This window comes from Heloderma suspectum, chromosome 1 (genome assembly GCF_057233095.1).
Source record: "Heloderma suspectum isolate Gila_16-S chromosome 1, 16-S_ref, whole genome shotgun sequence".
Lineage (NCBI taxonomy): Eukaryota > Metazoa > Chordata > Lepidosauria > Squamata > Helodermatidae > Heloderma > Heloderma suspectum.
In genome coordinates this window covers 43,622,482-43,635,196 of record NC_139458.1, presented here as the reverse complement: position 1 = coordinate 43,635,196, position 12,715 = coordinate 43,622,482, and the positions used below count along the sequence as shown (strand labels likewise).

The 12,715-nt window shown below is 44.8% G+C and overlaps 1 protein-coding gene and 1 long non-coding RNA gene across 2 annotated transcripts in view; one reads left to right on the top strand and one right to left on the bottom strand.

Annotated features, from left to right (window-relative positions):
- The window catches only part of LOC146357147 (uncharacterized), a 29,078-nt gene extending 23,125 nt beyond the window's left edge, over positions 1-5,953 (top strand). Inside the window, exon 4 of the long non-coding RNA XR_014788728.1 lies at positions 450-5,953. This is a non-coding gene — a long non-coding RNA (uncharacterized LOC146357147). The remainder of the gene's footprint in view (positions 1-449) is intronic.
- LOC146357146 (stonin-2-like) overlaps positions 1-12,715 on the bottom strand; it is a 50,419-nt gene that overhangs the window by 3,634 nt on the left and 34,070 nt on the right. Inside the window, exons 2-3 of the mRNA XM_084841302.1 lie at positions 6,416-8,284; positions 386-588 (exon numbers count right to left, since the gene is read on the bottom strand). Coding sequence (XP_084697428.1) covers positions 386-588; positions 6,416-8,246 — 2,034 coding nt within the window. The 5' untranslated portion in view covers positions 8,247-8,284. The remainder of the gene's footprint in view (positions 1-385; positions 589-6,415; positions 8,285-12,715) is intronic.

The following is a 12,715-nucleotide window of genomic DNA, read 5'->3' as shown; positions in this document are numbered from 1 at the left end:
GTGGCACAAACTCCAGGGAGGGAGTAGCCCTTGCTTGTTTCTGGTGATGGGGTGGTGGTGGAAATTGACCCCCAGAACAGTGGAAGTTGACCATCCCAGCCCTACTTTAACTGGAGGTGCCAGGGATTGAGCCTGGGGCCTTTTTCATGCAAGACATATGCTTTGCTGCTGAGCTACAGCTTCTACTGCAAATGCACTGCACATTTAAGGTAGACAACTTACATTGGTTAATACTTGTTTGTTGAAGCTAGTGATCCAGCTAGGAGGTATGCTATCAAGAGTTTTATTTGCAAAAAAAACAAACAAACGTCAAGCCACTTATGCCGTGTCCCAATCTTGGAAGAAAAAATGCATATACAACTGGCTGTCAGCAGCTCAGTCATACCTTGTAACTATAATGTGCTGAATAGTTGACCCACTTCCTGACATCTGTCTTTCCTTCCACCGAGATGGACCGAATGGTGGCTTTGGATGCTGAAGTGGTTGGCATGTCAAACTCCACGTCCGCATAGCAGACAAAACTGGAAGGCACTTCCCGGTCTGAGCCAAGCTCCAGGTGGCAGAAGAAGCAGTGAGGATGACCTGAAGCTACAAAAAAGCAAAAGAATGTGGAAATTAAAGCCTTACCATGAAATCTAAAAGTGTTCAGAAGCAGCTTCTTAAACAGTTGAATTAATTAGATGGTTATGAGTCAGAAGGCCCATGTCGTGTTATTAATGAAAAATGAGAGATGTGGAGACAGCCATATTAGATTAAGATTTTTTTTAAAAATAAAACCATCTGGGGAGAAATGCAAGCACAAAGTGCTTATGTTACAGCATACTCTAGAGGGTAAGCATGGAACCTTGTAAACGGAACGGAAGGCCTCTCTTGATCTTCACACCAGCCTTTTGTTGCATGCATTGATAAAATTGTCACAGTGGATCCTGAAGGATCTTGAAAAAACTGTCAGCTGATGATTTGGAGGTTTTTGTTCCACTCCCTAGTTTTCATTGTGTAACATCATGTGGAACCTGCCAACCTGTATGAGAGCACCAGTGATGGATACTGCATAAGGGTTTAAAGCTCTAAATCTGTGACAGGCACACCCATGTCCACCTATGAAAGAAGGACCCCACATGTGCTCCTTTTAATTGTCCAATCTGGAGGAAATTAGGAAAATCAAATTCTTATTGAAATTTAGGGCTCTGGATAGGGGTGAATGCTCCTTCCTTGTTCTCCTCGACCGCTCAGTGGCTTTTCATATGGTTGACCATGGTATCCTCCTGGACCGCCTGGAGGGGTTGGGCATTGGAGACACCATATTGCGGTGGTTCCGGTCCTTCCTCTCCGGCAGGTACCAGAGGGTAGCACTGGGAGAGGAGGTTTCGGACCCGTGGCCACTCACTTGTGGGGTGCCACAGGGTTCCATCCTCTCCCCGACGCTATTTAACATCTATGTGAAGCCACTGGGGGCTATCATCAGGAGGTTTGGGGTGCGGTGTCATCAATATGTGGATGACACACAGCTCTACCTCTCACTGAGATCTTCACCAAGGTTGGTCATAGAATCCCTGTCCAAATGTCTGGAGACGATGAGTGGTTGGATGGGGAGGAATAAGCTGAAGCTGAACCCTGACAAGACTGAGGTACTTTTGGTGGGAGACAAGAGGAGGCTGGGGGATGCTGACCTGGTGTTGAATGGGGTATGGCTACCCTTGAAAAACCGGGTCCACAGCCTGGGGGTCATTTTGGACTCCCAGCTGTCCATGGAGGCTCAGGTGTCAGCTGTGAACTCCATCTGATACTGCGGCTGCACCCCTTCCTTCCCGACCATCTGCTCCCATCGGTAGTACATGCCCTGGTCTTCTCTCGTTTAGACTACTGTAATGCGCTCTACGTGGGGTTACCCTTGAAAACGGTTCGGAAGCTGCAGCTGGTACAGAATGCGGCGGCTTGCCTGATTAAAGGCAGCTGCCAGCGAGATTACATCACTCCAGTGCTGAAGGAGTTGCACTGGTTACCAGTTGTTTTCCGGGCCAAATTCAAGGTGTTGGTTTTGACCTTTAAAACCCTATATGGTTCCGGCCCATCCTATCTTAAGGAGCGCCTTCAGCAACACCAGACAGGCCACTTAACAAGATCAGCCTCGGATGGCCTTCTCTCTGTCCCATCAGCCAGGACAGCTAGACTGGTGGGGACAAGGGAGAGGGCCTTTTCTGTGGTGGCCCCCAGTTTGGGGAACTCTCTCCCTAGGGAACTCCGCCATGCCCCCTCTTTAATGAGCTTCCGCTGTGCATTAAAACGTGGCTGTTCAGGCAGGCAGTTGGGGTGGGTTAGGGTATTTTAGAAAATGTTTTTATTGTAGAATTTTATTGTTTTAAAGTGTTTTATTATATGCTTTGTACATCACCCAGAGTGGCTGGGTGACCAGCCAGATGGGCGATTAATAAATTTAATAATAAAATTTAATAAATAAATAAAATCTTAGGGGACTTTGGGATGATTTCAAAGAGTCAGAGGGAGCAATGCTATGGATCCTAGACAGCATCTGAGGGGTCTTAGGATAGTTCGGATTCCCTGATCCGAGGTCGGAGACAGCACTTCGACCTCAGAGGGAGGACTCAGAGATCTGACTCCCCTCCCCCTTGCAGCCAGCATGGAAGGAACCACATTGGCTGTCCTCCGAGGTCGGGAACTTGACCTTGGAGACGGGGGAAAGGGCGACTTTCAGTGGACAGGGAGGGGAGGAGACTGGAAAGGCCAGGAGCCTCTGCCAGGCTCCTCCCCCACCCCCTGAAATGCCTTTGGCTAGACAGGCAAAAAAGCCCATCTAGCAAAAAAAATGGAGGGCAGGAGGATGGGTGGCAAAGATTGCCTCTGACACTCTTTCTGCCCTGCATAGGATGCTTATAAGTCTCCTGGTTCAGGGCTTACAATCATCAATGGTGCAACCCATAGGATTGTGCCCTTAGGCACATTTCATTTCTTCTTTGGAGGAGAGGGCTGGTGCCCACTGACAGTACTCTTGAGCCAAATACTGTCTTCATAGAGAAAATCCAGTGACAAATATATTAACTGGGTTTTCTAGGGCCATAAATCAAGTCTTTGGCACACACTCCTTCAGGATATAGGGCTAGGAGAAGCTATGGATCTATGGGACAAATCACACATTTCATGCAACTGTGCATAAGAAAACCACAATGGCCCACCTTCTTGACTGAAAAGCAATAATGGGAAGGGCAAATTTTCAGTGAAGAAATGGTGGGGAGAGGGATACGATGCTTAATATTTCTACCATCTGCTGTTCTGCTGCTGCATCTCACTCCCCCAGCTACTTTTCTTGCTGTGAGGTTCCAGGCACTTGCTTATCCTTTGCAAATAATTTGCTCTCATTGCTGCTTTTTCACTTATAAACAGGCCATCAGAAATGTCTTACATATGTAATTTCTTAAACATGTATAAAAAGAGCCATATGTAACTTACCAAAGGTTCCAAAGAAAGTCAATATTAGGGACTAGAAATTAGAATTGGGAGACCAGCTGCTTCCACCAGAGTTAAATAATCATTTCTTAAATCTCAAAAGATGTATCTCAAAGTGAGTTAAGAATTACAGAGAGCCCCATATATCCTTTAGAAAAAGTCAATAAAGATAAAGGGAAAGCCCTTGTTTATATTTTGGGAAGTAGCTAATTTACTAGAACTGGTGTAGCACTGCAGCTAAATATGTGGACTGTGTGTTTAGAAATCCACAGTTCAAATCTTGCCACAGCCATGAATTCACTAGGTGACCTTGGCAATCCAACCCAGCTTCCCTGTCTGTGATATAGGGATAATACTGCTATCAACACATCTTGTTCAAAGATGATCCAGTGCCAGTTTCATGTTGCATTCAATATGCAGAAAGTGGTGACTGAATAAGCTGTGTGGATGACACATCCCAACCTTGGCCTTTTGAATGATTCCACGTGTCAAGGATAACGGCCTGCTTTCCGCCATAAGATCGGGTCAGGCTGTCACGTCCGATGTAACCACCTGGAATTGTTTGTAATCTAGAGGCTCCTTGGCCCTTTGCCCAAGGCCAGACGCAGCCCGGGCTACCTAGAAAGTGCCAACAGCTGGAGGTGGTGGGGAGTTCCAGCCTCTCAGAGGCCAGGGTGGAGCCAGTGATTGGCTGAGGCAAAATCTGCCCTGGGTTGCCAGGGCTGGGCTTTAAAAGTGGGCTGAGGCCAAGGCATGGGGTCTCCCTTCATCCTGGTGGTCCTGGACCTGCAGACGGCTGGTTGTTATCCAGGGAGATCCATACTTAGGTATGCAAGGATAGGCCCGGTAGATTTATTATTTCACTTGGGTGTGCATTCATGAAGCTCTCTGTTTATAGTTAAGTGATTTAGCTTTGTACCCTCTGTGTAACCTGCCACTTCCATTCTTCCCTTTCCCTCTACCCTTTTATTTTGATCTTAATAAACCTTTATCCAACCTTTAGTTGGTGTAATCTCTCTGCATAACCTCAGTGCTAATTTCAGTGCCTCTTGGCTTACAAGGGTGGCTACTGGGCATTTTGGGGGACTGAAAGGCCAGGTTTGGCAAGTCCTGTTTTTGGGAAGGGGACCCTGGGATTGGGTCCTGGGCAGCCCTCCCTCACAGGGAGGTTGGGGCTGGTCCCAGTGGCTGGGATTTTCCCTCCTTCCCTTCTTCCCCGTGACACCATGGATGCAAAACACAGTATCTGAATGGATCTTTTTTTCTTTTGTCTGTGACAACAACATAGTGACAAACACCCCAAGCTGAATCTAACTTTGCTATCCAAGATCTTGTGAGAGGCAAGATCCTCTAACTTATAAAGTCGTCCTTCTTCGATGACTACCACTATCACCACCACCACTACTAAGTATCTGCATGAGCTTTGCAGGGCATGTGTTTTAAAACTGCACTTTACAAATTCAGATGTTCAGTGCAATGCATTTGAGAAAAGGCCATTCAGTATTGTTAGTCATTCATTAGATGCCTATTTTCTACAGTGTTTCAGATCCAAAACCGTCTATTAATCAATGTTTTCTTAGCATCCTTTGTTCTGCTTGCCTGTTGGCTAACTAAAACACACACACATTCGCCTTGAAGCACTGAATCATGTCCAGTTGGGACTGAGACTCCTCACAGCCCGTAAACAGGGCTTATTTTATCAGCGAGCACCAACATATTGCTTATGAATCAGGGGAATGCAATAGACGTTACCAAGCTGTTCTTGGAACAATTGCAATTTCACTATTTTGATCTTGCAGCTCCAAACTGGTCCAACACTGGATTTTATTTTTTTTTTAAGGACCAGTTTTGTGACATATAAAAACAGCTGCCCCTCAAACACAACAAAAGACAGCTGCACAGTTACAACACTTGCCTTGTGTTTAGCAAGGAGCAACTGGTGCTTTCATGCGTCATAAAATCAGGCCAGCGAGACCCAAGCTGGGCCAATTTTATGAGAAGCTGGAAATACATGTTAGTCAGACTAAGGCTTCAATCCTATGCCCACTTTACCTGGGAGCAAGCCCCACTGAATACAACGGGACTTACTTCTGACCAAACATGCATGGGATTGCACTGTAAATTGGTGCATCCAGCGCTTTCAAATTTTATATCAAAGCAGCCCAAATTATGTATTCATAGTAAGTGGTGCAGATTTATGTCTACTCAGGGAAGTGGTAAACCTATGTCTGGCTAAACCACTTCAAACTGCAGGTGGGGGTTCATATGACTGATTGCTCTTCCATTAAAAAAATCTCACATGTGTTAGATGTCAGGGAGAAGGGTCCTAACCTAGCCTTCTCCCCGTCCATCCAGTTTTCTATTTTTGAAGTTATTTTGTATGTAGGAACTATGTTTGGAGGGCTCATCTAGTTTCCTATGAGCTTCCACCACCTGAAGTGGTTCAGCCCAGACAAAGGTTTACCATGGCAGTGAGAACTAGGCATACATACAATAGCATATTGAAAGCTTGTCCCATCTGATGGGCTTCCTAAACACTCAGTTGCCTGGGTGACAGGGCAGCCTTTCTATGACTTCAGAGCAGCTAAGGCAATGACATCCAGAGGTGTATGGCTCTGCTCCCAACAGAGGCCTGCCTGTGACATCCAAGCAGATGAGGTAGTGGCTCAAGAGAAGCAGTATAAGCAGAGGCAGAGGAGGGAAAAGGCAAAATAAAAAATGGGGGATGGATGGAAGCTGTTAACAACCATCAGGAGGGGCGTCCAGTACTATTATGGACTGTTGAATTATTAGTATTATTGTAGCAACTTTTCAGGCCTTCAGAAACTTTAAGTGCCTCACTTTATGCACGCACACTGAGAGATTGCCTTTTTACCCCTCATGACTCCAATATGCCCCAGCACCCAAAATATAACTTTCTGTGAGATTATCTGGTACAAGCAGCAGTACCCACCAGAGTTTTTGTCAGGCAGTCGATTTATCCTCCACACAATGGAATTGAAGGCATGCTCATATTTGGCAGTTCCTAGTGTCACACTCATTACTGGCTCAGAACCAGAAACACTAGTGGATCCAAAGCTAGCACTTTTGTTCACCTTTGCTTTCAAGGACTTTTCCCCAAGGACACTATCTCTGCGGAAGTTTTTCACCCACTCCTGTGGCACAGGGTAGCGGACCATCACATTTTCACAGGGGACCTGAGTAAGAGGGTCTCTGTTGGAGGAGAACCCCGGTGACATCATCAGCCAGCTCTGAAGCTCCACCTCAGCACCATTGATGCTAGATGCCACCCTCAAGGTAAAGGGCAACATCTTCTCAGAAAACACACTCCTGAAACGCATCAGTTCAAACCGGCAGGCATCCAAAGGGTTGAACAGAATAACGTGGGCGCTGGCAAATGCCTCCTCATCCACACACGAGTGGAAATGGCAATCGTGCAGCTTAATCCACTTGGTGGTGGTGGTGGGCATAATGTCTTGCCGTGAGACAATTTCGTTCCCTTTGACAAGGACGTCATTGAGGCCCAGCCTGCATTCTGCCAGGCCGGAAAGAAAAGTGAGAACATACACTCGTGTCAACACATGGTGCTGCAAAATTCTGTTGTCTCCTTTGGCCACAGTGCCATAGAACTCATCCTTTACATCCACAGTGATTTCCTCCTCTTGGTAGTTTAATCCTACTGTGCTCAGGTCTGTCAATGAGGCGGGCAAATCCATCAGTGTATCCTGGACTGCTCTGATGAAGCTGAGGAAGTCTTCATAGTTGGTGGTGCCTAGCTTAATAACTTGTTCCCGCTCCGCTGTGTGAGAGACAGCCGGCTTTGGCTGGTACTTCTTTTTCTCCTTGTAGGTGGTGCGATCTATCCTCACACTGTGTATCCTTCCATTCTCATCATAGTTCTGGAGCCTGGGTTCTGAAATCTCATGATTGATGTCAAGCTTGAATTCCTTGAAAGGCTTCTCCAGACCCTTCTCATAAAAGAGCTGCAAGTACCTGCTGTCAGTCAGTTTGACATAAATGGGACCCCAGTGCCTAGAGGACATGATATTCTTCTTTTCTGGTATCCTCAGCATCATTGGCCAGCCATCTTTTTGCTGAGGTGGCCACAAACTGGACAAGATACTGTCCAACTCAGTTGGCACTGTAGGGTCATCGTCGGGCAAAGCGGGGCTGCTCAGCTGATCTGGGTCCCCAATTTGGAGTTGTTTGAGTTGCTCAACAGCATCTCTGTGTTTAAGGTGTTTACTTGATTCATTGAAGCTGATGGAGTCAGGCTCTTGATGGAGGATAATGAGGGAGTCTCTCTGGTTTCTACCAGAGACAGAGCAGGATTGGGAACGCCTATCCCGTTCCTCAAAGAAAGAGCTGAATGGGTTGATGGGGGAAGGTTGAACATCCCTCAAAGATTCATCAAGGAAAGGGTTAGTAGCACTCCAGGGGGGTGTCCCACCAACTGAAGGCAACCTAGTTATGGAGGAAAAGTCTAGTTTTTGAACTTTAGAGAGGTCACCTAAGGTGCTTTTTGGACGCTCCCTTTTTTTAAAGGATGAAGAGGGGGTAGTAGAGTTCACATTTTTTATCTGTGTTGTTGTTGTTGCTGGTGGTGGTGGTGGAGTTGTTGCGAATGGTGGAGTGTCTGGTTTCACAGGGGATAAAGTCGGCGGAGAAACACAGTTGACTTCATTGTCATCAAAAGTCACCCAGCTAGGGAAACGAGCTGTTGTTGGAGTTTCACTGTGGCCATTAATGGATGTGTTGTTCAGCTGCCAGCTGGTGGCCTCCATGCCTAACTCTTCATCTTCCAGAAGGGATGAGGAATTGTCTAAGGGGAGTGGGGAGACAGTGTCATTACTATAATGTAAATTCTAGATATCACCATATATTTAATAATTTCTTCTACGTATGTTATGATTGCAATGTAATGCAAGTTTTGAAAGTGTCATAGGAGTTGCAGAAGGTTTCTGTAAGGCAAGGGTGTTGAACTTCATTCAGCCTCAGGGGCCACATTCCAGTGGTGGGCAGGGCCAAAATTCCCAAAATACCAGCATTTTTTAGCTTAAAGCTCTTACTGCGAGTAACTAAGCCTTACGACAGGCATTTCAACCTTATTCAATGGGGGAAAATGTGCAAAAGCCAGGCAGCCACCCAATAATCACAGGGTGGGCAAAAGGGGAAGGGGGCATGGCCATTTGGGGAACCCCAGAGAGCCAGATTGGGACCCCAGGGAAGCCAGATTTGGCACACAGGCCTGAGGTTCCACACCCCTGCTGTAGGGAAAAATATATGCTAACTATCCAAAATACCTCACCTTTTATCTACTTTAGATGGGAGAACCCATTTGTACAATCTCAGGTCAAAATAAAACAACCTCCTTCCCCAGCTCATATTGGTTTGCTTTATATTCAGGTTTTTCTGTTTATTGATGGTCTCTGGTAAGCCATGTTCAGATTCTTGGAGCCAGAAAATGTGATTACATAGACTTAAAAACAACCATAAGACTGTTATTTGCTCATTTGGATTTACAGATGTTTCTGTCAACCACAGAAATATGCCTCTAGCCAAGGCACAATCTTTGACAGCTTGTCTTTTCTGTGGCAGAGAAAATAACAGATGAGCAAACGAAACATTCAGCATTAATTCACATGATGTATTTGTGCAAGTATAACATTTAATTGCCTTTCATCTATATTATACATGTTATAGAAATACAATTTATCATAAAACCATGCCCTTGAATTCTAAATACATTCATGTTAGGCATATCTATAAACATATATTAAAGGGTTAAAGAAACTGGAGCAGGTGTTTTAGATAATTAGTGGAAAATAATGGTTTGGAGAGGGGGAAAGAAACCTCAATTGTATAGTGCTGTTTTTCGTTCACATGACTATTTTAACTCATACATAGATCTAGAACAGAGCAAACAGATACTCCATTAGAATAACTATAATGTTTCATTTCGCCATGTGTAGATGACTGTAAATTTATCAAAATGCAAAAAGACTGACCTTATGATAGATGGATGGTGGAGGACAGACTGTGTCTTGTAGAGACCCCTGTAGGGGGGCATATGCGCCTGAGCACGTTCTACACACAGAGACACACTGTATGGCCCTTTGCTGTCTCAGTGGAGACCAAAACACCCAGTGTCATGAGAGGGGTGCAGATTTTGCCCCATTTCCCCCCATAGGAGTGAATGACCTCCATTCATTTACATGGGCAAAAGTAAAGGGGTACAGCTCGGATGAGGGCTTAACCTGCCCCTGCCTGTGTTGAACTCAGTTTCTTTGGAAAACCAAGTTTTGCTCTTTCCTAACACTTGCCAATTGCAGCTGGCTTGCTTGATTTTAATGAGAGCCACTGGGAAATGAGTAAACATAGTAGTCATGGGATAGGAGAACAGGTCCTCTTATGGATCAGTAACTGGTTAAAGAACAGGATGCAAGAAGTGTAATTCCCCCAATGATCTGTACTGGGACAGGTGTTTTTTAATTTGTTTATATAAATGACCTGGAGTTAGGGGTGGACACTATGGTGGCCAAGTTTGCTGATGACACCAAATTCTTCGGAGTGTTAAAAAGGGATGGGGATTGTGAAGAGCTCCAAAGGGATCTCTCCAAACTAGGTGAATGGACAATAAAACGGCCAATGTGGTTCAATGTAATTAAGTGAAGTAGTGCACAATGGGGCAAGAAATCATAACGTCACATATATGCACTGATGGGAATCTGTCTGAGTTTATCGCGACTAACCAGGAAAGGGATCTTGGGGTAGCTTGATGGTGGATAGCTCAATGAAAACATCAGCCCAGTGTGGGGCAGCTGTGAGAAAGCCAGATTCCATATTAGGGATCATTAGGAAAAGGACTGAAACTAAAACTGCCAGTATCATAATGCCTTTATACAAATCTATGATGTGACCACACTTGGGATACCGTATACAGTTCTGACTGCTGCATCTCAAAAAGGATATTGTAGAACTGGAAAAACTGCAGAAAAGGGCAACCAAAATTATCAGACGGCTGGAGAAACTCCACTAGGAGGAAAGGTTACCATGTATTAAATTAAGGCTTTTTAATTTAGAGAAAGGGCAAGTAAGGGGAGGACATGATAATGTTTAATAAAAAATATGCATAGTATAGAGAAAATGGACAGAGAGAAGTTTTCTAGTATATACAGTACTAGAACCTGAGATAATCTAATGAAGCTGAATGGTGGGAGATTCAGAAGAAATGAAATAAATTATTTCTTCACACAACACATAGTTAAACTATAGAGTTTGGTACTGCTACAAGATGCAGCGTTGGCCATCAACTTAGATGGCTTTAAAAAGGTATTCATGGAGAATATGGCTATCAGTAGCTACTAGTCTGATGGCTATATGCTACCTCCAAGATCAGAGGCAACATAGTCCCGAAGACCAGTCCTGCTAGTGAGCTTCCCACAGGCATCTGCTTGACCACTGTGGAAAACAGGATGCTGGACTAGACAGGCCTTTGGTTTGATGCAGCGGGACTCTTATGTCCTCTTGATCCTGCTCCCATCTGCATAGTTGATTTATTTTATTTATTTACAATATTTGTATACTGCTCTGTATCTAAAGCAGATCCCACAGCAGTGAACATAAAAGGTAAAACAATAAAAAAGATAAAATGATTAAAACAATATATTAAACTTATTCTTTTAAAAACATTATTTATTTATCACACTCCATCTACATAGTACCACTCTGGGTTCCATTTAGAATGTAATAAATGGATTGAATACATCTACACATATATGACAGCATAGCCAAAACAAATCACTCCTGGGTACATAATGACTTGACTTTATCATCCCACACTCTCCTGCGGGGGTCTCCCAACTTTTTTCAACCCATGGGCATGTTTTGCAATTTGAGAAACTGCACCACCACAAAATGGCTCCCATGGGAGCCTGGCTAGTCAAAAGACAAGTAATTTACCCAAGAAACTGACTACAAGTAGAGAAATGGTTTGAACTCCAAAGGCAATCCACATATTTGACCCCACAGAAGCACAACAAAGTACCCATTTAAGGTTGTAATCCTATGCACACTTACATGGAACTCAGTGGGAATTACTTCTGAGTGTGTGTGTGTGTGTGTGTGTGTGTGAGAGAGAGAGAGAGAGAGAGAGAGAGAGAGAGAGAAGAACAAGAGAAGAGGCTGAGAAGGGAGAGAAAAAACAGCAAGACTAGGGCTGAGAGGAGGAAAAATAGTGAGATAAAGGGGTGAGAGGAAGACAAAGAGCAAGGCTAGGGACTGAGAGGGAGGGGGAAACAATGAGAGAAAAAGGGGGAAATAACAAGGCAAAAGGGTGGAGGGGAGAGAAAGAACAAGGCTAGAGAGGGGGAGAAGCCGCGAGGGGAGAAATAGTGAGGCTAGAGGCTGGGAGCAGAGAAAAACAGTGAGATAAAGGGGAGAGAGGGAGAGAAAGAGCAAGGCTGCAAGTGAGGAAAGGAGAGAAAGAAGGCGGCTAGGGACAGGCAAGGGAGACAAATAGTGAGGCTAGAGGTATGGCAGAGAGAGAGAGAGAGAGAGCGAGCAGAGGTGAAAGGTCTGTGTGAATGGAAGAAGATTGGATGGGGCCAGGAAGCAGCTTTTTCCTTCCTGCCCACCGAACAGCCCATCAGTGACAGGTTCAGGAACAACAAGAAAAATTTGGCACCTTAATAGTTTTCAAGGTTTTTATTAAAAATACATTTTTGAAGGGAAGGGAGTGGAGAGCTTCATGGGCACTGTTAGAGATCCCCATGGGCACTGTTAGAGATCCCCATGGGCACTACGTTGGGGACCCCAGCTCTACTGCTCGAGTCCATGGGACTGCACTTAAGCTTCATCCAACAAAACAGCAGCCATATTATGCTTACAAGGACAAGCCTGCCCCCTTCTGATTACGATCCCACAGAAGGTGTTAAATAAAATGCAGTCAGAAATTAATAAATATATTTCGAATTTAAAATGCCTAGAATTAAAACAATATGTAACATATGGTACAAAAATGCCAAATATTATTGTTGTTGTTCTTCTTCTTGTTGCTCCTAGTGTAAATCCCATGTCGCCACAGGGGCTAGTAGTCAGAGAATGATTGGATAAAGATATGTTTGCCCGTTTCCCTTGCAATTGTCTATCTGTTTTTGTCTCTTGTTTCTTTCTCTCTTCTTCCTCTGATGTCTTTTCAGCTCTTTCTCCTCAGCTTCTCTTCCTCCTCCTCTATCCCCACATTCTGTGCCAG